This window comes from Engraulis encrasicolus, chromosome 19 (genome assembly GCF_034702125.1).
Source record: "Engraulis encrasicolus isolate BLACKSEA-1 chromosome 19, IST_EnEncr_1.0, whole genome shotgun sequence".
NCBI classification, from domain to species: Eukaryota; Metazoa; Chordata; class Actinopteri; order Clupeiformes; family Engraulidae; genus Engraulis; species Engraulis encrasicolus.
Genome location: NC_085875.1, coordinates 2,632,486 through 2,658,669, shown reverse-complemented (window position 1 = coordinate 2,658,669; position 26,184 = coordinate 2,632,486). Strand labels below are relative to the sequence as shown.

The 26,184-nt window shown below is 41.9% G+C and overlaps 4 protein-coding genes across 4 annotated transcripts in view; 1 reads left to right on the top strand and 3 right to left on the bottom strand.

The window, feature by feature from the left end:
* Positions 1 to 3,278, bottom strand: part of babam2 (BRISC and BRCA1 A complex member 2) — a 52,922-nt gene extending 49,644 nt beyond the window's left edge. The window contains exons 1-4 of the mRNA XM_063223963.1: positions 3,187 to 3,278; positions 1,774 to 1,930; positions 991 to 1,067; positions 698 to 792 (exon numbers count right to left, since the gene is read on the bottom strand). Coding sequence (XP_063080033.1) covers positions 698 to 792; positions 991 to 1,067; positions 1,774 to 1,910 — 309 coding nt within the window. The 5' untranslated portion in view covers positions 1,911 to 1,930; positions 3,187 to 3,278. The remainder of the gene's footprint in view (positions 1 to 697; positions 793 to 990; positions 1,068 to 1,773; positions 1,931 to 3,186) is intronic.
* Positions 3,279 to 3,447: 169 nt separating this feature from the next.
* On the top strand, positions 3,448 to 15,820 carry rbks (ribokinase). Its single transcript, XM_063223962.1, has 9 exons — positions 3,448 to 3,627; positions 4,529 to 4,584; positions 6,194 to 6,326; positions 7,122 to 7,185; positions 7,428 to 7,490; positions 9,032 to 9,196; positions 11,309 to 11,400; positions 14,054 to 14,242; positions 14,670 to 15,820. The coding sequence occupies exons 1-9, from the start codon at positions 3,625 to 3,627 to the stop codon at positions 14,844 to 14,846; spliced, it is 942 nt and encodes a 313-aa protein (XP_063080032.1). The 5' UTR covers positions 3,448 to 3,624; the 3' UTR covers positions 14,847 to 15,820.
* Positions 15,821 to 15,916: 96 nt separating this feature from the next.
* On the bottom strand, positions 15,917 to 18,779 carry mrpl33 (mitochondrial ribosomal protein L33). The gene is made up of 4 exons (XM_063223961.1): positions 18,608 to 18,779; positions 18,015 to 18,033; positions 17,423 to 17,529; positions 15,917 to 16,294 (listed from the first exon to the last, which is right to left on the bottom strand). Exons 1-4 carry the CDS (start codon positions 18,627 to 18,629, stop codon positions 16,245 to 16,247), a joined length of 198 nt encoding a protein of 65 aa, XP_063080031.1. The 5' UTR covers positions 18,630 to 18,779; the 3' UTR covers positions 15,917 to 16,244.
* Positions 18,780 to 19,231: 452 nt separating this feature from the next.
* On the bottom strand, positions 19,232 to 25,712 carry haus1 (HAUS augmin-like complex, subunit 1). Its single transcript, XM_063183427.1, has 9 exons — positions 25,596 to 25,712; positions 24,931 to 25,105; positions 24,172 to 24,313; positions 22,715 to 22,849; positions 21,895 to 22,018; positions 20,962 to 21,027; positions 20,450 to 20,521; positions 20,298 to 20,345; positions 19,232 to 19,407 (listed from the first exon to the last, which is right to left on the bottom strand). Exons 1-9 carry the CDS (start codon positions 25,614 to 25,616, stop codon positions 19,357 to 19,359), a joined length of 834 nt encoding a protein of 277 aa, XP_063039497.1. The 5' UTR covers positions 25,617 to 25,712; the 3' UTR covers positions 19,232 to 19,356.
* Between the last annotated feature and the right edge of the window lie 472 nt (positions 25,713 to 26,184).

Genomic DNA, 26,184 nt, shown 5'->3' with positions numbered 1-26,184 from the left:
GGAAGACAACATTAAATGCAGGAAAATAAATACCCAAATGTGAAGACGAGGCCCCTGATTGGATGGGGCCCTTGTCAATTGCCCAACCTTGCCCAATGCCAAAACTTCCTATGCGGAAGACAGCAAGAAAGACCTGGGCAGGCTGGGAACACACCGGTCGTTTCAAATTGGACGATATAAATACACTGGACTATGACTAAGTGTCAGGGGAGACGTTTTTTCCCCCCTCATTCTTTGAAGGGAACTAGGCTGAATGGACCTAGGCTCATTTTATTGTAGATATTGACACACACACACACACACACACACACACACACACACACACACACACACACACACACACACACACACACACACACACACACACACACACACACACACACACACACACACACACACACACACACCTTGTACATGTACTGTACATTAGACAGCAAACGTGTGACAATGCACACACAAAATAAGCAGCAAATAACCTTGACCTACCTCACCTGCAAATAGTTTTTAAATGAAAGTGAAGAAGTGAAGGCACACCTGGGAAAATCCCATTGTCATCATTGTGACACAGCACTCCACAGCGCACAGTGCTCAATGCACACAACAAAATTGAATTCATGCCTCACTCGTGCAAGGAGGAGGCAGCCCCAAATGAGGAAAGCCATGCACTAATAAACTATAAACTATAAAATATACTCACTGGAAGTTCAGATGGCTCTGGGAGGAACTCGGCGTCTTCTCCAAAAATGAAGTCTGGGGGGAGTACGGGATCTCCAGCGTTGAAGATGATGTCCCCTGTCAGAGGAACACATAGAGACACTTTTATAGGAGGAGACGAAACACTCAAGAAAGCGTCCATAGAAATGAACAGGGTCAATTCGCAAACATACAGTATAATAAACTTTTATAATAAATTTCGTGTGGAGATAGGTTTACACAAACTCATTAGATAGATAGCATAAACAAACTCATTTTGTGTGGAGAAAGGCTTACATTTGAGTGTCTCTCCAGCGTATGGGATGTGGAGTTTGAAGCGATCACAGCATGGTCCTGTCATCAATGAAGTGCACCTGAGAGGACAAGAGGAGAGTCACCAGTCAGAAGCTGAACATAAAATATGTTACATTACATTATTTACCCAATTTATGCTTCCAACGCATAGCCTCTGACGCTCCGACGCATAGCCTCTGCGAGCTTCAAATCTATCTCTGCGTTCGACCCCACACAGATGCTCTGTCAGCGTGGTTACACGCCTCAAACAAATCCTGACTAGGCAACAAACGCATGCGAACGGCGCAGACAAAATGAGCTGTGATTGGTCGCCTCATCTACTTCCTTGTTCTCGTGGCAGCACAGTGCCAGTAATGCTTGCACTTTGGTGACGCTGTCACGTTTATCCAAAAACAACTTACAGTTATTTACAGGGTATTAGTTACAGGAAACATTGTGGGGTTAGGTGCCTTGCTCAATGGCACCTCAGCCCTGGATGGAGGTGTAGGAAGAGGTAAGGATGGGATTCGAACCTGCAACCCTCTGATCTCAAGACCACCCATGTGTTCCAATATTTTGGTGGTTGTTAAACTCGGATGACACACGACAACCGTCATTTCCGTCACACAGAACGTGATTTGTACCAACACTTCATGCTCAAATTTCAAAAGATGTCTGATGAAGGGCATGCTGCCCGAAATGCCACTATATTAATTTAAGACAAATGGGAGCTTGATGTGCAGACTTTATTTTTCATTTTTAAGGTGTTTAAATGTGCCCACCCACCCGGTCTTGAGGTCTGTGATGCGCAGGCAGTTGGTGGTGTCCAGTCCCACGCTGCCATTTCGGACCACACCGCTCAGCAGCGGACGCAGCGCAGGGGACACGCGGCTCAGGGACACCTCAGGAGACAAGTTGTTCATCTTTACTCCCCCGGGCTATCCTGGTAGTAGAGTAGAGTAGAGTAGAGTAGAGTAGAGTAGAGTAGAGTTACAAGTATGCATTCAGTGATAATGCATTCAGTGATTATTCTTATTGACCGATGTAGTGTGTGACAATTATTCTTTAATTTCAGTTCAGTTTCAGAGACAGTAGAATCAGTGTGACGTATACCGTTTTCTCTTTGGCTAATGGTCAACACCATTTCCCTTTGAGGTTTTAGGATAAGTTAGAGGTCACACCTACAAGGACTGGAACAGTTCCTGCCAAGAGCTGGTCAAACCAGCGAAACCATCAGGTCATACAAAACACACTTCAACACAGCACAAAAAGAGGAATTTGTGGGTGTGCATGGCCCCTTGCATGTCCACATATGTAGGCCCTACACTGTAGGGCCTACAGCTCACACAGCAGTTTTGCAGGCAGCAGTGAAAACTTCCCCCAAAATTGTTGCAAATTGACCAGGCAACTTGTTCCCCATGCCCCCCTCCCCTATCCTACTCATGCTGGAATGTGTAAATTTTAGTGCTCTGGTCGTCAAATTCCTATTTCTCCATGATTGATTTGGTACAGGTGCTTGTACAATAAAGATCATTTTGGTATGCAGGCTACTGCAAAGACCCTGTGACAGAGAATGTTAAATATTAGCCAAACTACTCTGGCCATACCACTTGTCAGGTGCTTTACAAAACATGTTCACAGACACAGACATGGCCCAGAACAACCAGCTTATGAACACAGGTGAATACTGACAGGGGCACCCTTGATATATCCCGACTCAATGACAATTACTGCATGTTACACTGTAATATGCATGCACAACAGGTATTTTTGGACAAAGTGAATACAGAGAATGTCGCTAAATACAATATAAAATGTTTCCATTTCCCCATGTGGGCGGTACTGGACACACACCACCTTCTTGTTGTCATTCTGCACGAGACCACCATCAGGTTCCACATCTACCTAATCGCCACACCAAGACACATCATGCTCGCACAATAAACAATTTACTGTTCACTTCATTTGGCTGTTGGCCTACACGCTGTTCCTGCCATGCCGTTTCGCAAAATTCCTCCGCCGAACAACTTTTAAATCCTCCTTGTGCTCAGCCAAGTTGTAGAGCAAGGAGGCAAGTGTTAGCTGCCTAGCATAGCTTTGTCACACTGTTTTTTCACTTAGTTGTGAACACAAACCTATAGCTTTTTCACAATTACAGTTATAATGTTTTAATATACATGTTGGGGTACAATTCCCTACCTGTTCGGAGCTCCAGAGTAAACTTTAATTGTGTTTTCCAGTCACTTCCGTGATTGTTCTTCTGTTCTGTTATGGGTCCTTCAGCAGTCAGGTTGTCAATAGTTGCCCAGCGCTGTGCCTGTGTAAAATGTGATTTGTATTTTCTGTCATCCAGAAACCAGTCGTGTGCCTCGGAAATTAATTGTCTATTTGGGGCTCTTTTAAGATTGAATAATTTACGATGGTGCTGCATTAAAAATGTACCTTATTGGGATATTACTTATCAGACCTTTGCACGAGAGGTCCAAGGGTTCACCCTCGTTGCAACAACTGCTTCAGCTTCACAACACAGGGGTAGAACCTGCAAGTAATTCGCAATTTTATCCTGATATTTTGGGTGATAAAACCTGCGATCAAACATAGTCATACAAGTACAATCGCTGCATCTTCTGCACAGTTATGGTGAGAAATTTGACCCGTCACGTGTTTTGATATACGAAATGAAGAGGAACTGACAGCTGTGTTTGGTGAAAGTACAGCTAGTTTGTTTTGTCCATTCTTTTAGTGCATTGTCTAGCGCTCTAGTCGTACATGATTGTCTGAAAATATGTGCATTCATGAAGAGATTAGTTGTCAAACAGTCAGTTGTTCGATCATGTGCCTGCATAAATATGTGTCGCACAAGTGTGATAACGTTGGGCGAGTTCAGCAAGAGGGAGCAGCACCCACACTACCCATAGAACTAGTGTTGATTATGGTGTCTACTGGGGTGAGTGAGGGGGATATGATCATCAACAGGACAAAATGACGTTTCAGTTCACAATGTATTACAGAGTGCAGCTTCCTGGTCCAGAAAAAAACACCAACCCATGAAAATGGGAGATCTTTTGGTTGTCACTGTCCACTCCAGTGGTAGGCCTACAGAGCAAAGGCAGTGGCATTAGTTCAGCCTCTGAGAAGAACTACTTGATCATGGGATATTTACCATGGATAGTTTCACACAAAATGATTTGATGACGAGTGCAGGGCCTTCCATAGTGTGCAAAGCTTTACTTGACTTGACTTGACTTGACTTGACTTGACTTGAGCATGCATACTCATCAAAGCATTTTTGTGCAAAACTGTCTATTGCATCTGTGCACTTGGCAGTTCTAGAACTATTCAGATGTCTGAGATTATCATCAGGTATTCCTTCCTGCATATGGTCGCACTGATATCAATTTATGATGAAAACCAAGTACTCAAACTCTAAATATATCAATTGATGTTGTAATGAGATTTTTGTAACACAAGACTTTGCATTTCTTTAACATTATTTCTGTTCAAATGGTAAAAATGTAATTCTTAACTGTCTTTCTATTAGAGTGGCGAGGCCTATGATGTGATGGTCGTGGGTTCCTGCATGACAGACCTTGTCAGGTGAGTGTGAAAATCAACTGGTTCCACAAATAATGTAGCGTCAATGTCCATGCCACTGCAGAACCCTTGACACAATGTCAAATTTAGCCATCAGTCTTATCCAGAGTGATTTTACAATACATTACACTACACTTTTATCCAAACTGACTTAGTTATTTGCAGGGTATTGGTTCCAGTCCCTGAAGCAGTAGGGGATTAGGTGCATAACCTCAATGGCACCTGAGCCATGGAGTGTGGTAGGGAGAGGGAAGGTGGGATTCAAACCTGCAACCATCTGATGTAAAGGCAAGCCCATCTCCGTAACCACTCTGCCACGGCTGCCCAATTGATCAGATTCACAGTGAATTTACCTCAGGCCATTGTCGTGAATGTTGTGCAGCGTAGCATTAGCTATTCTCTCAGCAGGGGATCTAAACCGCTGACTAGTGAATTTTGGGGTGAGGGTGGAGAGATTGTTTAGGCCTACATCCTAGGTAAAAGGTGCAGCGAATCTGTGAGGTGCAGGTAGGTGTAGAGAGACAATGGTCGAAATGTAACCCTCCAATGGAATAAAACAAATCAAAGAAAGGAGTTTAAGTGTGCGGACTCCTCCTCACTCCAAAAGTTCTGAATTTTCAGACCATAGCTGCCTGAAGTATGTGAACACAACCTGAAAACTCAAAAAACAAATTCAATTTCCTTCCCAAAGCACATCACAGAGACTGACTCGGTAAGCTCAGTCAAAGCATTTCATTTTCATTTTTACAGCAACTGAAGTTCTGGATCATTTACAAACACTTAACTGGAAAGAGGCAGTTTGTGGTGAAAACACATACCGTCTTGGCTTATTTTAATAAATAAATAAATAAATAAATATACAGAAAGATTATCATAGTGCCATGCATGACTTTGAAGTTTGAAATCCAGTTGTGTGGAGTGTTGATACTGTATATGTAGTGCTGTTCAAAGCAACACAGCGCCCCCTGTTGTTCATTTGTAGACTAGCCGGGAATTTTGGAACTAAAGAATTACTTCAGAGGTGTGAAAAGTAAAAGTGTACAATTGAAAGAAAAACGTCTGCACACTTCAATCCCTGAGCCCTGAGGAAGGTCAATAGACCGCAAGCTTGGCCTATTATTAAAAAGAACACAAAGGGGATTTAAGTGTGCAGACATTTTTCTTTCAATTTTACACAGTTTTTGTTTATGTTTGGCACCTTTTAATCGAGAGTGTGGTGTGATCCGGTTAAACATAGTGAAAAGTAAAAGTAAATTCATGGTGTAAGTACAACACTAGCACATGATATTACATAGCTGTTACACCAGTTACTCCATTGTATCTAAGGAGGTAGACAGACTGTGTTGTTACTGAAAACACCAAAAACCTAATAAGAACCCACAACCAACTTGATCCAACCAACGCAGAGTCAGCTGATCGTAAGACAAAGTGCACAGGTCTACTGGTTACTCAGATGTGTTGGAAGGAAAGTGTTTCTTTTTTTACTTTTACTTTTGAGACATCTGCTTATTTCCACACATAACATACAGTAAAAACAACTGCACTGTCCAATAACACAGTTGGTCAGATGTCATCATCACGTCAATTCATTGCCACTGGTTCTTTGTATTAGTCAGACCCCAAGGTTGCCCAAAATCGGAGAGACCATCCATGGCCACAGATTCTTCATTGGCTTCGGAGGGAAAGGAGCCAACCAGTGCGTACAGGCGGCCAGGCTGGGAGCCAAAACGGCAATGGTCTGCAAGGTAATGAGCATGTGGTGGGTACTAGAAGGGACCAATGGCAGAGAGAGTGGATACGACTAATAATAATACTCCTAGAATCTCTGCCAATGGTCTGAAAGGTAACTAATGAGTATGTGGTGGGTAGAGGGCCAATGGTCTGCAAGGTAACTAATGCTTGTGGTGGGGGGGGACCAATGGGCTGCAAGGTAACTAATGCTTGTGGTGGGGTGGGACCAATGGGCTGCCATGCACAGATGTTTTGGGGGGCAAGTGCTGAATTGGGGAGGGTTGGTGGGGGTGCATGTGGAACTTTTGGCATTACTACTAGGCTACAGAGGCTACAGATTATGTGAAAGTGAAAGCCCAACTCCCTTTGTCATTGTGACACAGCACTCCACACCACGCGTGGTGGGCAGCTCACGGCACACAATGAAATTGTATTTATGCCTCACCCGTGCAAGAGGGCAGCCCCAAGGGAGCAGTGCGGCGGAGTCATTACTGTCACATGCTGTTGATCATGAAGCCTTTGAAGATTATCACGTCAACATGGACCACAGTACATCGTGACAAAAAAAACAAATCTGTCAAAAATGACTTTTAAAAAGGGCATCTTTTGTCCAGTAGGCCAAGGGGCAGGTGCTTAAGCACCACCTCGTCCCTATCTGTGCACGCCTTCCACTGCATGTGTACTGCTGCTTTTATCTGCTGTAAAATAATGGTGATACATTTTGCTGCATTTAGAAGCATCTTCCAATAACACATAATGAAAAAGATCACGTGAAAACAGTATGAAATTGTTGCTTTGTTCTGTTGCAGGTTGGCAAAGATGTTTTTGGGGACAATTACATACAAAACTTTAAGAACAATGGCATAGCTACAGGTAATGATGAACGCCGGTTTTAAGTTTTTGTGAATGTAACAACTAAAACATTGTAATTATTGTCTTGTTCATTATGAGTTCATTATTAACTAAGTGTTACTAATACTTTATAAGTGATATAAGCGCCTATTATTCTAAAGTGTTACCAAACCATTATGAATTTATTGTGAATGTAACCAAAAAGTTTCCATATTTGTTTGATTCCTCATGAGTGTTTTTCATCTCATCTCTCATCTGTGTAGACTTCGTGGAGCAGACTAGCGAGGCGGCCACTGGAGCCGCCTCCATCATCGTCACTGATACAGGTAACACATGGCAAATAAGCTCACAGCAACTCAATATATAAATGTATGTTATTGTCACTGATACAGGTAACACATGGCAAACAAGCTCACAGCAACTCAATATATAAATGTATGTTATTGTCACTGATACAGGTAACACATGGCAAATAATGCTAAAAAGGCTGACAACATCAATGCTCATTACACACATCCACTGTCCTCCTCTTTCCAACTCCTGCCCTCTGGACGTCATTTTTGTCCCCCCCCCTCCTGTCCAAAAATAGGTCAAAGTTCTCTTTTATTCACCAAGCGATAAAAGCACTAAATGAGGTCAAGTAGTATGCAGCCACCCAATGTGTACTAGTGTGAATGTCAATTTCTGTGTTCTGTTTTATGTTCTATGTGTTTGTCTGCTTATACAGTATGTCTCACTGTGTCTTATGTGTATTGTGCCAGCGAGTTTAATGCAAGAACAATTGCCCCACGGGGACAAATAAAGCTCTAACTAACTAACTAACAAACAAACAAACAAACAAGCAAACAAACAAACAAACAAACAAACAAACTAACTAACTAACTAACTAACTAACTAACTAACTAACTAACTAACTAACTAACTAACTAACTAACTAACTAACTAACTAACTAACTAACTAACTAACTAATAAGCTCCAAGTAGCTCATGTATGTGGGTCAATGATGTTTTCTTAGTAAGAAATATAAAGTTCAATACAATATTACAATATACAATAATTCATACAATAATTGCCTTAGCTGTGGTTGCGTCTGCCCCTGACGTGTGCTACTATTAAAATGTCTTCGAGCCATATATGAAATACTCAGTTACCCACATGGAAATATGACAAAGTTGTTATGTTGTTATGTTTTCACCTGTACACATTTGCCAGGTATTTGGAAAGGTCAGTTATTCCAACAACCAGTTTTGGGGACAATGCAGCAGTGAAATAGCAGTGTGTCTTGGTTATTTATTAGAGTGATAATCTCACTTTTCCCTCACTTTTATTTTGTTCTGTTTTTGTTTTTACAAAAACTGCACTTTGAATTGACCCCCCCACATTCTGTACTTGCTTGTATGTCCTCCTTGGAAGGCACTTTGGATGATAAATGTAATGTAATGTAATACTTTGTCCCTGTCAGAGTTGTATAAAGTAGAAATAGAAGTACTATTACTGATGTAATTACAACACTAGTAGTATGATATTACATAGTTGCAGCTGTATGTAACGTACTACACTAGTGTTGTAATTACGATCTGTAAGAGGACTTCAGCTTCTACTTTACACAGCTCTGGTCCCTGTTCTCTTTGTAAGTCACTTTAGATAAAAGCCTCTGCTAAATGTAATGTAATGTAGTGTAATATAATTTAATGTAATGTAATGTATTGTAATGTATTGTAATGCAATGTAATGTACAGTAGTGTAATGTAAAGTTAATGTACAGTAATGTAATGTAATGTAATGTAATGTAATGTAATATAATGTAGTGTAATGTAATATAATGTAATGTAATGTAATATAATGTAATACTTTGTCCCGGTCCAGGTGAGAATGCCATTGTGATCGTGCCGGGTGCCAACCTGTTGCTAGGCGACGGTGAGCTGGAGCGGGCGGAGGGGGCCCTGAGTCGTGCTAAGGTGCTCATATGCCAGCTGGAGATCAGCGCCGACACCTCACTGAAGGCCCTCCGCGCGGCACACAAGCACCGCGGTACGTCCACATCATCATTTCATTTTAATACGTAGCACCTTAATTACAACTACCTATGACCCATGCAGCACAGCACACAACCACAATGGTAGTACGTCCACCTCAAGTCACGCACGCATACGCACATGGTGTGTTCCAATACTCGTACTGTCAGCCCTTTCCGCACTGTATTTGGGTACACAGGGTGTTCCATTTCTAATCACGACGGTAAAGTGCACTGTAAATTACCCGGATAACGCCCCCAAAACGGCCATTTTTTGAAGTGTGGAGTTACTGTACACTTTTCGCACTCAACGGCCGCCATGTTTGTTACGTAGTTGAGTGTCAGATCTGTCAAACGGCTGAATCTCTGAGATAACAACATAGTTTTGATTCCAAAGACACTCGCCATGTGTATTAGAGGCAGGGGTAACTTTAAAAAGTGTCAGCATAACAAACAGTGCCTTCCGTGATGAATTGCATATTGGCGGTTGGTAAACTCGGATGACACGCGACCAACCGTCATTTCCGTTAAGTGTATCAGACAGAACGGGAATCGGAATGTACTCGCCTCGTGAATCGCGGAGGGTGGAAAGGGTACTTCACTGCACTCAAACAAGGTACACAGTACAGAGGGCGAATAATGGAGCACACCAACACACACACACACACACACACACACACACACACACACACACACACACACACACACACACACACACACACACACACACACACACACACACACACACACACACAAGCCTTCAATCAAAAGACAATTTTCTAACAATAAATCTACCAATAAAGCTTGTTGAATCTTGAATCTTGAATCTCTGCTACTACTACTACTGCTACTACTACTGCTGGTGCGGCTGCTGCTGCTGCTACTACTACTACTACCACTACTACTACTATACTGCCGTGCAATACTAGAACGCAGTAACTCAAAATGGTCGAAAAAAAAATTATATCGGAAATCGGTTCTAAACTACCTCATTTGTCTTGTGTCCAAAAATGGTGGTCCAACACTGTCCCGTTTTGGAGAAAACTCATTTTGAAAGTGCAAAAATGACCCAAAAAAGGTTAAACAAAAACGCAGTAAGTCGGCGAGTTACTGCTGCACGTTCCAATGGGACTGGTTTGGGAGTAGACAGTAATACAAGCTAAGAACGCAGTAACTCCTACAGTAACTCCATTTTGTGGCAGTAATACCAGCCAAGAACGCAGTAACTCTGTTTTTTGTGGCAAAAAGACACATAAATGTTGTTTTTTTGGGGGGGTTTTTGTGTGCATTAAATTTCTATCCTAAACAAGCATTACCAGGAAGTGTCACCACCAATTTACCGACAACACAGTTGTCGCGCCATATGGAAAACTTTGAAGCCTTTTTTCTCAGTTTGCCGTTTTCAGAGTTACTGCGTTCTAAGATTGTAGGGCAGTATACTACTACTATAACTACTACTACACTACTACTACCACTACCCATGAAGCAAACAGCAAATGTCTGTATGCATGTATTAATATAGACATTACTAACACTAGAGTAGAGTAGAGTAGAGTAACATTTATTGATCCCGAAGGAAATTTAGGTGTCTAGTAGCATACATACAAAAATAAATAAATAGATTATTTCACATTAAACATTCAGATATAAAAAAGTCTCTCATTGCAATAGTTATCACTGATTGTTGAAGGAGGGGTGGGAGGGGGATGGAAAGGGGAACACTAATATACAGTATACAATCTGCACACCATCGATCGTGTTCCTCCTCATACTACTCCACTGCACATCAGGAAATTACTCACTCATTAATGATCTCCATGTGTTTTATATCTGAAAATTTGATTTTAAAAAACCTTAGCGGCAGAAGAGGGCATATTTTGTATGTTTCATGTACCGGTACATATTATAATTCTGTGTTGTAGCCCCATAATTGATGCCATTGTAATAGTTGTTGAAAATACTTAACTGCCATACTAGGCTACTCTATTATGGCATTACATAGACCCTTTAGTAATATGTTACAACTTGATTATTGCCATTCTGGTAACAGCAAATGTATGACAGGGGCATTGTCTTTGGCTGTGTCTTAAGGGGTTACATTTTCAATGTTTTCCCGTTTCTTCCTACAGTTAAGACCATTTTCAATCCCGCACCTGCCGCCTCTGACCTGTCCCCAGACTTCTATAAATACTCAGACATCCTGTGCTGCAACGAGACTGAGGTGAGAGAGAGGAAAACAACTGAAGCCTGTTATCACAAACCACAAGCTATTACATACAACAACTGAAAACCAGAGCCATAGAATTCCGAGTTGTGACAACCTTGGTACAAAAAGTCGGTTGGTGACAATTTAACTAGATGAAATAATTGTAGGCAGGAGCTTCCTTTTTGCTAGAGACCAACACAGAACCACTACACAATAAGCAAAGTTGACATAAAAAATAAATTATTAATTAAAATTAATTAGTTATTTTTACTGCACTCTCTATGTTCGACGCTCACTTCCTGGAACTATTTTGGAACTTTGTCAATTGCGATCTGTGTGTCGAAATCTACATGAGCCGCCATCTTTGTTTAAAAAATGTAACACAGTGGTCAATGGAATTGGCCTAACTCTGACTTCCAAGCTCTGCTGAAACCTATTATTACAAACCACAAGCGATTACATTCTGTACAGGCACAACGTAACCTCACGTGGTGCACCAGGTAAATACTAGATGGAGGTGCAGATGCAATTTGTCTTCACTAATCACCACCGCAGCCCTGTTGTCTCTCATTGTTCTGTTGTTTCCCTGTATGTCTGTATTGTCTACATGTTTTCTCATCTGTAAAGCGACTTTGAGTATCGTGAAAAGAGCTATATAAAACTTATGTATTATTATTATTATTATCAATGAGGTAAGAGAGAAAAAAACACCTTTTAAGGGAGCAGGAAGCCCCTTGGCCATGAGCCTTGTTCCATATTATTATCACACATGTCTGACTTGTTTAGTTTGACCAAGAAAATTTGTTCAGGATCCTTCGGACCTCTTGAGATAAATGCTAGGTTAGAGTCTTGGCTGGGTCATGTCCCAACCCTGCCCCCCATCTCTCTGTCCCACTGATTTCCGCTCATCATCTCTACTGAACAAAAAGCCCATAAAATATCTTGGGAAAAAAAGTATTACCCACAGAAAAAACAAGCAATGCCACAAACATTGACAAATTAGGCAAAACATTTGGCAGAGGCTGTGGTCACGTTCCTCCCCAGTCTGCCAACGTGGCTGCATCTCTGTGGGTCATGTGGGCATTGAACAGGGACGGATTGGGACTCCATAGGCCCCTGGGCCAGACAACAAGAAAGGCCCCCCTCCATGGGCCCCTGGACCAGACAACAAGAAAGGCCCCCCTCCATGGGCCCCTGGACCAGACAACAAGAAAGGCCCCCTCCATGGGCCCCTGGGCCAGACAACAAGAAAGCCCCCCCTCAATGGCTGTTGTTAGTTTACAAAATGATTCAGGGTTTTAGGACAGGTGTGAGAGTCTACTTATGTTGTGCGATTTTTTTTAAAAAGATATTTTTTTGGTCTTTTTGACTTTTTATGATAGTACAGTGAAGATGGTGACAGGAAGCGAGTGGGGAGGGAGAGAGAGAGACGGGGATGGGCTGACAAAGGACCCAGGGTGGGAATCGAACCCGGGTCGGCCGCATAGTACACCTATAAGTGTGATTTTAACACAATATTAAAATGCAAATATTATATATCTGCTAGATTCTTGGGCCCCTGGGCTGACTCTTGGGCCCCTGGGCTGACTCTTGGGCCCCTGGGCCTGGGCCCGGTAGGCCTGTGCTGTAATCTGTCCCTGGCATTGAGATCATGGGCTAAAGAGGCCGGGCAGACAGACAGATTTCTGCAATAAGTGATTGTGTCAGGCGCTGGAAAGAGACTGACTGACCAGTGTTAGCAGTGCAGCAGACAGGCAAACAGCTGATCTCATTTTCTCCAAGCGTGACTCTCCATTTAACATACGTACACGGGCACAACCAGTGTCGGCGCTATGGGGGGGCATTTGTAGGCAGTGCCCCCCCTAGTAGCCACTGGTGCCCCAGCACCCAACACAGGACAAAAAAATATATAGGCCTAAAACACTTTTAAAACCATTGCATTATGACTGTTCAATTTTAATATCCTTCACTGCTGTGAATTGGCTTGTTGTATTTTGACGGCCTATAAAAGTACAGTATAATCCTGGACACATATCGCGTCTGCGCTGAATGCGGTGTCCACCTTGCACTAAACAGTCTTGCTTACAGACATATTGGTGTATTGGTAGGGAGGAGGAAGTGTTTTCCAGAGTAGTAGCGCGATCAGCCTATGCAGTAGATAGAAGTAAACGTGACTGCCGCCAGTTCTATGTGGTGAACTTGACTCGAACTTGGTAAAAGGCAGTGCCCCCCTGTTTTTTACCTACGCCCCCCCAAGAGATGTGCGCTGGAGCCGACTCTGGGCACAACACAAGGGCAAGGGCATGACACAAGCGTTGACCCTGTTCACTCTTGTTGGGAGACAGCATCAGGAAGTGCTGTTTTGCAGGTTTAATAAAAAAAAAAACTAGAAATGCACTCTAAGTGTGCAGACCTCCGCCAAGGAAGCATTTCTGCCTTCTTTTTGTGGAGTTAGAAACTGGCATGTCAAAATTCACCCTATCTTGCAATGGTGAAGAATCTTTGAAAAGAATTCTTGGATCGGGATCTATTTGTTAAGCACATTGAGCTACTTGTCTTTTATGAATTGTGCTATACAAATAAAGTCATTATTATTATTATTATTATGTTGTTATTATTATTATTTTATTATTTCATTAAAGGATAGTTACTCTACCTCTGTCTGCAGGCAGAGATTCTGACGGGTAAGGCGGTGAGCAATATAGAAGATGCCGGAAGGGCCGGGGTCGAGCTGCTGGCTCGGGGTTGCGGCTCCGTCATCGTCACGCTGGGATCTCAAGGCTGCGTGGTGCTGTCGTCACAAGACTCCAGCCCCACACACATTCCAACAACCAAGGTCACCGCTGTTGATACGACGGTAAGAAACACATCCAGGGAGGGACTACTTTTTATTCTACTTCACGACCTTGTGTTTCCAAATTGTGTCCACTGTTAACTTAACGTAACTACTCCTCATACGTGCTGCTGGTGACAGTTCAAGTGTTTTAAAAGGCCTCAGATGCTTTTGATACACTCCATTGGCTTTCTACTGTATAAGCATAATTTTATCTTGCTGTGTATTACATCTTGTGCAAATTATGCCAATGTGTATAATATTAATCCAATTTATCAAACCATTTTCAGAAAACACTGATCCTGATTCCAGACATATCAGTTCACTGCGAAATAACTGAAGTGCATATGCACATAAGTAGATTTCATAATAGGGTTTGTTACCTTGCTTCTTCAACCAGACGGTCCTCCTCTTCTGTTGTCTCCCGTGTGTGTTGTTGTGTGTGTCTCAGGGGGCCGGCGACAGCTTCATCGGAGCGTTGGCGTTCTACCTGGCGTTTCAGCCGTCTCTGACTCTGGAGGAGATGTGTCGCCAAGCCAACGTGGTCGCCAGCCTGTCAGTCCAGAAAGAGGGAACGCAGACCTCCTTTCCCAGCAAGAAGGACTTCCCTACGCCTGTAACCTACTGACCTCATAACCACATGGACCTGCCAGCAGCACAATGCCTATTGTATAGCTTAGTCACCTTATAACCTGGAGGACTTCCCTGCACAACTCCAATAGCATACACACACATTACTGACCCACAATCACAGTCATTGTGTAGTACAATTAACTGCTGGCAGTAAGATGAAATTTCCATGGGGTTGTGTGCACAATACGATTACTCTTCCTAAATGTGTATTTCTGCTGTTGATTAATTGATTGCCAATGAACTAATTGTCATTTCTGAAATGGTTTGAGATGACTGGTATTGGTTAAGGCTTGTGATTTTCAAGCAGTTGTACAGTAAGCATACAGTTCATTGTTCATTCATTTTTCATTGAGGGAAATTATTTGCACTCAACCTAGAGCTTTGTACGGCCCTGAATGCAAAAAATAGACTCTGAGCCAATCATAAGACTGATTGACTATCAAACAGACTACCGGTAGTATTTTTATTTTAAAGAACTTTTATGTTAAAACTAAGCTTGATGTAATTTAATATGTTTTCTGGAAGAATTTTATTTACCGATATTAGCTAATTGGAAAAAGATGTAATACACCTGTTGGAAATGCACCAAAAGCCAAGTGAGGGGAGTCGTTTTGCAAAACGCAGCAAGTTCTGAAATATCTGCACTGTTCTTCAAGTTCTGCACTGAAATATCTGTTAACCCATTTATGCCTGATGTTGCGTACGTATACCATGCATTGGTATACTAGGCGCCCGGAGCGACATAGACGCTGCATTCAGGCCCTTGAAATGTCTTATTTTTATTAAAAATGTTTGAGCTGAATGATCACATTCTAATGCAAGATGAGGGTCCTAGGTTTTACATGCAACTTTTTTCCATGTTCATTTCTGTGCTTCGGATGCTGTGATATTTAGGTTTTTACAGGCTGAGGGCACCTTTTCCCCAAGAGGGCTTAGGAATTCAGCAGGCGTTTTTTTGCAGGTGCCTTAGGCTTAAATGGGTTAAACAGGTTTAGTAATTCAAACATACAAGGTGCCTTCATATGATTAAATTCTGACAACAAACTGAAATGACACTTGTTTGTTATTGTCATTATTATTATAAAATGTTTTATTCATTCACATGAACATTCTTGATGGTTTTTATGCTTGATCACTTGTCTTGGTAGACTTCAGTAAAGTTAAAGAATCGCTTCAAGTCTACCAGAAATAAGACAGAGAAGAAAAAAAAAACCACATATCATAAATATAAACAAAAAATGGACCATCAGCAAAGACAGTGACAGCAAAGTAAAGTCTGTTGTTGTCGCTGACAAACACTAAGCTCATACACCTGGCACAAGCATTGAGGCGGATGGAAACTGCTGAGATGCCTCAATCCACCTTGTAGACCATGTCAGGTGTTCAACCGTCTCTACAGGGACCGGATCTTCTTCTTTTCGAAGAACAGCACATGCTTGTTGACTGAAGTAGAAAAAAAAAATGCTGATTAGTACAAATAAAATAATACTAATAACTTTGTTTTTATATGGTGCACTTCAGGGTGCGATTTGTCAGAACACCAGAAGGGGGGATATGTTTCAGATTTAAAGCAATATCAATGGGGTTATATTAAACTATGATTAAATCACCCTGGTGCCTTTCATGAAACCCAAGGACGCTTGCTTTACAAAAGGAGATGAGGCAATAATACCATAGGTACATAATCAATTGGTGAATATAAAACACTGAAAGAAAAACCATGGTGGCACATAAATAACAGAGAGTGAAGCTTGCATATTCATCATTGAAAGTGCAGTCTTTTTACATGATTTACCTCTTAACTTCACCTGGTTTACTCCTGAACCAGCTTCTTAGTATAGGCCCCTGGAGTTACTTTGAGCAAATTAAGCAATATAATAGGTAAATTGACTGCATTTACATAGCGCCTCTCCACTCCTTCGAGCACTCAAAGCGCTTAACATCATTGTATGCCTCACATTCACCCATTTATACTCACATTCACACACAGGTGGCAGTGTCTGCCACACAGGGTACCACCCTGCCACCAGGAGCAACTTGGCGTTAAGCACCGGTATCTTGCTCAAGGACACATCGATGGGGTCATGCAGAGCGGGGCTCGAACCTGCAGTCTTCTAGTTGTCTAATGCAGTGGTTCTTAACCTGGGGTGTGGGCATACCATGGGGGTGCGCCAGAAATTTCAAGGGGGTGCGCGGAATTTTGGTTGTGTTGAGGTTGTGACCAAAATTGTGCTTGCAAACATTATAATTAGGCCAAATTAAGAGCAAATTAAAACATATTTTGGTCCTGATTTTAAAGTCATGAAGGTACTGATTAATCGCTCAAGCAAGATTCATTGCAATTCATCATTTTTTGTGAGAACACATGTAGTTTGGGTTGGGTTTGGGTTGGTGGTGTGCGGCTTGTCATCGGCACAGGGAGGGGAGTGCGTTAGGAATGGCAACTGAGCACCCATCCTCTCAGTGGTATTCATCTCAACACCCCCCTATGCCTCCCTAACTCCCCCTGGGGGGCTGTAAAGCCCTTGTTGAGAAACACTACCATAATACATAAATATGACCAGTTCTCACCGAGGGGGTCGTGCTTCCTCAACACCATCTTGTCCTTGAGGCGCGGCCTCTTGACGTTGAAGCAGTAGCCAGTTCCCGCCGCACTCAGCATCTGCACCAGGATGGTCCTGGAAGAGGAGAGGAGAACCACATAACACCATCACATCATCACTCAACACACGACACAACCTTATTGGTTTAACAATAACAATAATAACTTCCAGGATGGTCCTTGAGGAGGAGAAGCACACCATCGCATCATCACTCAACACACAACCTTATTGGTTTAACAATAACAATAATAACTTCCAGGATGGTCCTTGAGGAGGAGAAGCACACCATCGCATCATCACTCAACACACAACATGACTGGGTTAAGAATAACTTAATTTGTAAAGAGTTATTACCGGTAGTTATTATTATCATCATCAACCCACGGCTTTATTTGTTTGATAATAACTTATATACTTACTTTAGAATTATTATCATCATCACATTATTGTATTACTGTCTTGAAAAAGTTATTATTATTGTTATTATCATCAACCTTATTTGTTTGACAAGCAAAATGTATTGGCATAAATAACCAGAATATGTAAACAATTGCACTTACTTGGATTTGCTCTTTGCCACTGAAAAGTAAGAGGAAGAATAAAATGTTTAGTCTGCATTTTGCAAAAAGGAAAACATCACTAATAATCTCACTGATGTGTGTTGTTATGCTAGCACCAGAGAGAGGTTGCGTTATCATTCACAGGCATTCAGTTGCTTGCTCTTGAGTGTAGGCTACCACCAGTAGGCCTGTTTACATTGCATATATAATGGGCCAATAGAATTACTACGGTGGTTTACTGGTGATACAGAAAGAGGTGGAGGGTCACCCCCCTTTGTGTCTTATCAATCCCAGTAATGCAACATGTCTGGGCAGGCAATGCTTAGGTGCCCTTATTGCTCATGAATAGTATGCTTACTTTATGCTATCAAGTTTTCACAGTAACCTTTTATAGAAGGATAGCCACACTGTTGACATTTCAAAAGGTAGTAGGTCCAAACTTCGTTTAGCAGCTTTGTCCACAAGAAAACCTGAAATCAATGCCCTTTTCTAACACTTCTAAGCGACCACTGTCAAAGGCGGCATCGGACAGATTTGCTACGACATGAAAGGAGCATCATGAACCAGTGATCATGCTGGACGTGCGCACTTACGGTTCACAGTTGTCAGAAACATCTTCAATAGATCCGTAGTAGGACTGCCCGTATGATATTTGCAGTTAATGCCCTGATTGGGCTAAATTATACAACAGTATTCCAATGTGAAACAGGAGACATCAGGAGCTCGCCATGTTTGTTGCTGGAACCAAACCTCTTCCTGTGTGAATTTCTGTGGATCTGAATCAACTTTAGAATAGCGCCACTATGTGGATTGGCGTGTAAGTCCCACACCATAAAAATATAAAACAACAGTCTGTGTTCAACTGCAATTCATTTGTATTACATAGCACTAAGTGTAATTGTTATATTATATAATATAATATATAAGTTTTAGTTAGTGCTGAGTGGTACCCAAGTACCTGACTGAGCTGGCAAAGTTCATGAAGTTAGCTATTTTTGACAGATGTTAACATTGTGCCATACAAGTCATTCTTTGATCAGGGTGGTGTATCTGTTGACCTACTTATGCTATGTACTACACCGGAGGGTCAATCATAATAAATGAATACACAATGGGATGTAATATTTCAGATTCTGATTTTTTCTCTATTTGCACATCATGTCCTTGCTTGTAGAGAGTTTGTCTGGCAAATAAAATCATGAACTTGAAGTCAGTCATAAATGTTGAAGATACTTTATTAATACTTTATTAACTTATTTACAAACAGATAGGTGGTGTTAGAAAATGGGAGACAAAGAAAGAAATGATGGATGTAAAATTGATGGATTTCGTCCCAGATGGTTCATGTGTGCCTCCAGTCAATCTTTTCATCCAGAATGGCATCAAGAGATTCCTAGAGGACAGCAAAGAGGCATGTTGTTGTTATTTTCATCATCATCACCATCATTACTACTATTATTATTATTATTATCCAAAGCGACTTTAAGTTATTTGCAGGGTATTTGTTAGAGTCCCTGGAGCAACGTGGGGTTAGGTGCCTTGGTCAAGAACACTTCAGCCATGGAGTGTGGTAGGGACTAGAAGGGTGGGATCCAAACCTGTAACCCTCTGATCGTTAAGCCCATCCAAGAAGCGATTTATGGGGGCGCCGGCGCCATGACTGGCTGCCTGGTTTCTATGGCAACAATAATTGCCATCTATGCTAAGGAATTCTGGTAACTGCATCAAAATAACAACATGAATAAAGTGACTTGGATTGACGATGTCAGACATTGACTTAAGCCCATCTCCTTGACCACTAGGCCACTGCTGCCCCATGTTAGAGATAGCACAGATAAATCACATCAATAACACTGACCTCGAACAGAAACACATGTGCACTCACACCAGGGGTGGAACCTAACATTTTTCCCCACCAGTCACTGTGGCAGGTAGATTTTGAAATCTACCAGTCACTCACAATTTTTACCAGTCACCATTTTTACCAGTTCATATTCAACTGTTCCAAACATTATAATGCCAAGTAAGATCATTTTCTAATAAATACTTTTGTGGTCATTAAGTCAGTTATTGTGATGCCAATAACTCTTTTAATTTCCAATTTGCTTAAACCTTTGATGCTACGGATAACTCAGCGTGAACCCGGGCGCCTGTACAAAAATGTCACCCATCAAGGTGACTGGTGGGTTGACGTATTTCACCTGCCAAAGGCCAAATTCACCCGTCATTGGCAGGTGGACGGGTGCTTATTTCCATCCCTGACGCACACACACGCACACTTACCAGTTCGCTCTTGCATTCTGCTACAGCCAGTCGAGCCAGGGGAATGCTCTGTGGAAATCATACAATCAAAATCAATAAACAGCAGAAAAGAGAAAAAAAAGAAAAAAGCAAACCGCAAGGACAATTTCATTCCAACACAGAATGCTACTTACAGGGGGGAGGCCGTGGAAGGCCTGCAGTTTCCTCTTAAAAGGCTCCATCTCTTGCTTCAGCACCGTCAGTTGCTGAGGGAAGGACGCAACAACAACAACAAACACAAAAAACAACATGATTAGCATTAATTATTAGTTAATTATAATACCCTTGCATAGTGATTCCGTATCGTGACTACGTATCACGATTAATGACGATTCGCTTCAATATCGACCCACAGCCCTACTTGATGGAGTGATGTGTGTAATATAATACCTCTGACATCTCCTTGATGAGTGATGTGTGTAACATTAGAGTGATGTGTGTAACATTGGAGTGATGTGTGTAATATACCTCTGACATCTCCTTGATGAGTGAAGTGTGTAACATTAGAGTGAAGTGTGTAACATTAGAGTGAAGTGTGTAACATTAGAGTGAAGTGTGTAACATTAGAGTGAAGTGTGTAACATTAGAGTGAAGTGTGTAACATTAGAGTGAAGTGTGTAACATTGGAGTGATGTGTGTAACATACCTCTGACATCTCCTTGATGGAGTGATGGGTGAGTGATGAACTGACATCTCTGGACACCAACTGGTCCTGAAATGAAAAAAAAAGAAAAAAAGAAAAAAATGAAAAAACAAAAACAGTTTAACAGCGATGTCAAAATATCTATTCATACAATGCGCCATTAAGGAAAGATATTGCTCAATACTGGCAACTGTGGACAGGGAAGCCGACAGGGGGGAGTAAGGGTATGGAGTAAGGGTTGCAGGGCAAGTTTGAATCCCAGATCAGGCATGGCTGATGTGCCACTTCTTCAGCAAGTCACTTTACCTCACACAACCCTGCAGGTGCCTGCTCCTGCACCTTATCTTCAACCGAACAGGCTGGCGTGTTCACGCCGCAAAATAGTCTGAGTGTTCGGTGACCGGGTTCGCGATGTAAAACGAAAAATACTTGGAACACCCAATGAAAATTGAATTTTTTGCCTGTCTACACCTCACAATAAGAAACTGAATTTATGCACTTAAGCATCACTGGCATCAAGTGAGTTAACAGGGAAAACAAAACTAACGTACCTGAGCGTTCTTTATCCTGAGAGTCATGCATGTTCAGAGATTTGATGTGTGTAACATCTGAGTGAAAGTGTATCTAAATTCTCTCATGGTAATAAAACCCACACACTGTATGCGCATGAACCACTGTATGTATGTGTATAACAAAACAAAACTGACGCACTTAAGCATCATTGGCATCAAGTGAGTTAAAGGGTACACGGATGCATTGACTTTCACTAGCTTAGCGACATATTCCCTCTTTTAACTTCTCTTAAAGCAAGACAACAGCTTAACATGAAAAATAAGACACTTTACCACCTTTATAAACCCCAGCCAACAATTTTAACTGCATTAAGCCCCAAAATAGTGGCATACCCCTTTAACAAGGAAAACAAAACAACCGTACCTGAGCGTTCTTGATCCTGAGCGTCAGCTCCTGGTGCTTCCTGTCCAGGAAGTCCATATTCAGCAGCTTCTCGTCCGTCTCCACAGTCTCCACGTCCTGACACGCCTGCGTCTCTGAGATGGTTCTGGAGAAAAACATGCAAACATATATTAAAATTTGATGAAAAAAAAAATAGAGATAAACTAGAAGACAAACAATGAAAGTCACCGTCAAGTCCAATCTTTTAGAACTGTAACATATTGAAAAAAACATCTGCGTTATTATCGGGCAAGTTTTACCCATCGGACCGATGTCTGATGTGTTGAGAAATGTCAAATATCGGCCAATACCGATACATCTGGCCGATACATCGTGCATCCCTAAGCAACATTGCAGTAACATGCAGTAACACATTGCATACAAATTCATTTTGAATTAACAACGGCACAACTTTTAAAATACTACACCGTATATAAAAGTATACATGTGTGTGTATATTATTTTGTGTACGTGTTAATTATGTGTTATGTGTGAATCTTTCTAGTCCAGCTTTTTAAACGTTTCAGGGTTGGGATGCTGGTAAAAGCACAGAAAACTGAAATTTAAAATCTAAGGCTGAATGTCAAGGGTATGTAATGCATTATGTAGCGTGATGTGCAATGTCAAATGTGCCATCCGTATATACGTAGATTGACAATAAAGACATGCCAGATGGACTGGTGTAGAAATCATCTTCACTTTTGAAACTGGTGTGAAATGGCCAGAGATTACATTTATTGCTATTAATGTAAACATGGCCGCAGTCTTTGCTGAAGGTAATAGACTTCCCTCCTGTACTTACTTGACTAAGCTCTTCTGGGAGGTGTGTATGTCTGCCTTCCTCCTCTCCAGACTGCTGAGTTTATTCTGCAGCCTCCGGTTCCTCTCGTCCTCCTCATGAAGTCGTGCAGTTTGGTTGTAGACACATGACATCAGGCTGCTCGCGAACACAGCACAACACATTACAACACACTACATTACATTTAGCTGACACTTTTATCCAAAGTGTAAATATGGAGATTATTGGATGACCCAGAACTGATATTGTTGTTGTTACTGTTGCTGTTATCTGGTAAAAGTTGACTTAAGGGGACATCCCCCACCCCCCTATTCCATGTGGTGGCTCAAACACCTGGGGTGCCACTGGCCCTGACAAGACAAAGGGACACTTTTGGGGGTGGGGGGTTGCCGTATATAAGCTCACCTTAGAAATTCCTCTGGGAGTCTCATCAAACCTCTGAATGGGGCTCCAACCTCTGTCTTTCTCTCCCTCTCTCCCTCTCTCTTTCTCTCTCTCTGTCTATCTATCTTGGGTAAACTGTATTTGATTTCACTGTATCCTATTTAACCTACAGTAGCGTTGAGTTAAATGTAATGTTACCTTGCAGTTGATAATTAAATTGTCATATAACTTTCATTCATTTGTATCTCCTCATCTGTATCATGCCATTTGCCTTTCCTGTGTCTTAAGTCAAGTTAACACTGCTTCTGTTTCAAATGCCCACTCCTTTCCGTCGTTGGTTAGGAATAAAGTGGAGGGAAAAGTTTTTATACTTTTACAGAAGTGACTTACAGACATTACAGGGTAACTGTATATGGTACGGTCACACTGCTCCCTTGGGGCGCCATTTGCAGCTGCCTCCTTGCAAGGTGAGGCATACATGCAATTTTTTGTGTGCAGTGTGCACTGTGAAGTGCTGTGTCACAATGTCAATGGGAGTTTCCCAGGTGGGCTTTCATAAAGCCAGGGTTCCCACTCCAAATCAGATTTAAAAATCGTTTTCCATGACTTTCTGTTAAAAGGAAATACCCAACGTCATGATGAGATTTTTTGTTCTAAAAAGGAAAGGGGTCAATTTTTGATGGCCTGTCTTTGAAATGGCCATTTTCAGCCAACCCCAGAATATTATTTTGCATTCAAGAATTTTTGACCAGCAAGTAAACCAGCACACTCCAACTTATATTGTCATTGTGACATAGCACTCCACAGCAAGGGGGCAGCCCCAAATGGGGCCCCATGGGGAGCAGTGTAGCGAGACAGTACCAGGCTCAGGGTACCTCAGTCATGGAGGAGGATGGGGAAGAGCACTGGTTAATTACTCCCCCCACTAATCTAGCGGGGCGGTAGTCGAGCCGGCAACCTTTGGGCTACAAGTCGGACACCCCAACCGCTTACCTATGACTGCCCATACATTGTCAGTTGTACCATGACATGATATACTTTAAAGCTTTAAGTCCTCTGCAGTGCTCCTGCCTCACCTGCCCACGTTGGTGTCCTTGAGTTTGAATTCTTCTACGATGTGCACTAAAGCCTTCAGACAGGAACCCAGGGGCTCCTCCTGCAGGTCAGAGGATGCACGTTCACCCAGAACGAAGTCAAGCAGGTCTTGATGGTAGACTCCTGATGAGGAAATTGATACAGTAATCAGACTGCTGGGATCAAACAGGCCATATAGAGTACGTTTTAATATGCGACCTTGCCTCCTCCACTCGCGCTTGTCTCCTCGTCCCGCCTCCTGGCCCCTCCTCCGTGGAGAAAACGATAAAGTTTCCCAGCTGTCAGCCTAGCCACAACAACTTTTGAGGGACTGTTTTTTTATTCACCATCCCAAATTGCAAATGAGAAAAAGACTCTACAATTGAGCTGTTGTCAGTGATGTCATCATGACATATTACTTCCTGGTACGAGGAGAGAAGCAAGTGGAGGAGGCAAGGTCGCATATTGCAACACACTCATTGTCGTTCTAAATGCATGCTCACTGTTGATAAATTCGCCACTGTGCATTCTTAGTAATTTTGTGTGCTATAGGTCACCCATTGAAATTGGGTTTCACACAAGATGTTAGATGTTTGTATTGCATTGCAGCTAGCTTGTTAAATGTTTTTATATTGTGTATTACTTAATTCAACACGTGTTGTCCTTTGGATTGTTGCTGTTATGACCTTATTTTCAAGGCCCCAATATTGGTGCCGTCAATGCATGCAATGTATTGTGAGAGCATGTGAAACGTCTTGTACCTTCAACTTTATATTCTTCTGTCTTCTGCTTGAAGTCCTCCACCAGGAGTTCTGTCTCCTTGCATCGCTGCTCGCTGTTCTTTGACAGCTTGTGCAGAATGTCAAGAGTGCTCTTGTTCACTTCAAACCAGGGCACCTGTTCTTCTCCAAGCACCACTTTCAGCCACTCACTCACCTGTCAAGTGAATAACAAACAACCAAAAAACATGGACATTAAACTTGTATATTATTAATATCTTCAACATGGTAGTCAGCACGTCTCAATTACTATGTCAAAGCTAGACAGCAATAGAAATTTTCCTTCACAATTGCAGTTGTTACAGACATGCACCAGACGAAGCGAATGGACCTAGACCCTACTGTTGTCTTGGCATGACAGTTCTGTGACCTCAACAGCTCGTAGTGGCAATTTTAGATGTTAAGATTCCAATAATTTCAACAACGGTAAAATCTGATGTATAAACTGTGACATCCTTATAGCCAACAACACCCATTTATAGGGCTCTCAATTTCTCACCATCCTCGCTTCCACTTCAGTGCTGCAACTCATGATGATCCCAGAGAACTGTGCGTAAAACCACGAAAATAGCTCATGCCAACACACCGAGACGTTTCCCACTGATATTTTTATGAAAATCAAACAGATATAATAGACAGACACACACCTCTTTGCTTTTTTCGCACATGCTGGTTCCAAACGGAGAAGAAAAGGCCAGTCGAAATTTCAAAACAATCTTTTTTTTGGACACTCCCGCCAGCCGCCTTTTCCTCTGTGCGTCATGTACAGCAAGTCCAATGCTGCAATTTATTATCGCCCTCTGCTGGACTGAAGTAGACAAGCACTTTTTGGACATTCCTCAAGAACCACCAGAGACTTCATGGACCTGAGACACAGCTGGCTGGCCCTATCCCTCTGTGTGTTTCTTAGTATGTCTGGAATCTCACTGTTTTGGTCATTGCATCCAATAACATATGCACTGTAGCTATTCTGAAAGGGCATCCATGATATCAGCATTACTGTTTATCTCAAAATTGATCTCAAAACCAGTGAATATTATCCCCTATTTATTTTAATGTGGTATGTCCAGTGTCTAGTGTCTATGTGTTGTCGTATGTCTTGAGGAGATGTAAAATGTTGACCACTTGAGTTTCCCCCAGAGGGATAATAAAGTTTACCTTGTCCTTGACGTTGAATACTACTGGAGATTCAATAGACTTTTCAAACCAAATATTTACACAAATATTATATAAACA

Coding starts and splice junctions, on each gene's coding strand:
- rbks (XM_063223962.1), top strand. Junction 6,327..7,121: donor AAACGGCAATGGTCTGCAAG/GTAATGAGCATG, acceptor GTTCTGTTGCAG/GTTGGCAAAGATGTTTTTGG. Junction 14,243..14,669: donor TCACCGCTGTTGATACGACG/GTAAGAAACACA, acceptor TGTGTGTCTCAG/GGGGCCGGCGACAGCTTCAT.
- mrpl33 (XM_063223961.1), bottom strand. CDS start 18,629: ATGTTTCTGACAACTGTGAACC. Junction 16,295..17,422: donor GAGGAAGCACGACCCCCTCG/GTGAGAACTGGT, acceptor TTTCTACTTCAG/TCAACAAGCATGTGCTGTTC.
- haus1 (XM_063183427.1), bottom strand. CDS start 25,616: ATGTGCGAAAAAAGCAAAGAG. Junction 22,850..24,171: donor AAGGACACCAACGTGGGCAG/GTGAGGCAGGAG, acceptor GTTCGCGAGCAG/CCTGATGTCATGTGTCTACA. Junction 22,019..22,714: donor TCCCAGAAGAGCTTAGTCAA/GTAAGTACAGGA, acceptor GTTTTTCTCCAG/AACCATCTCAGAGACGCAGG.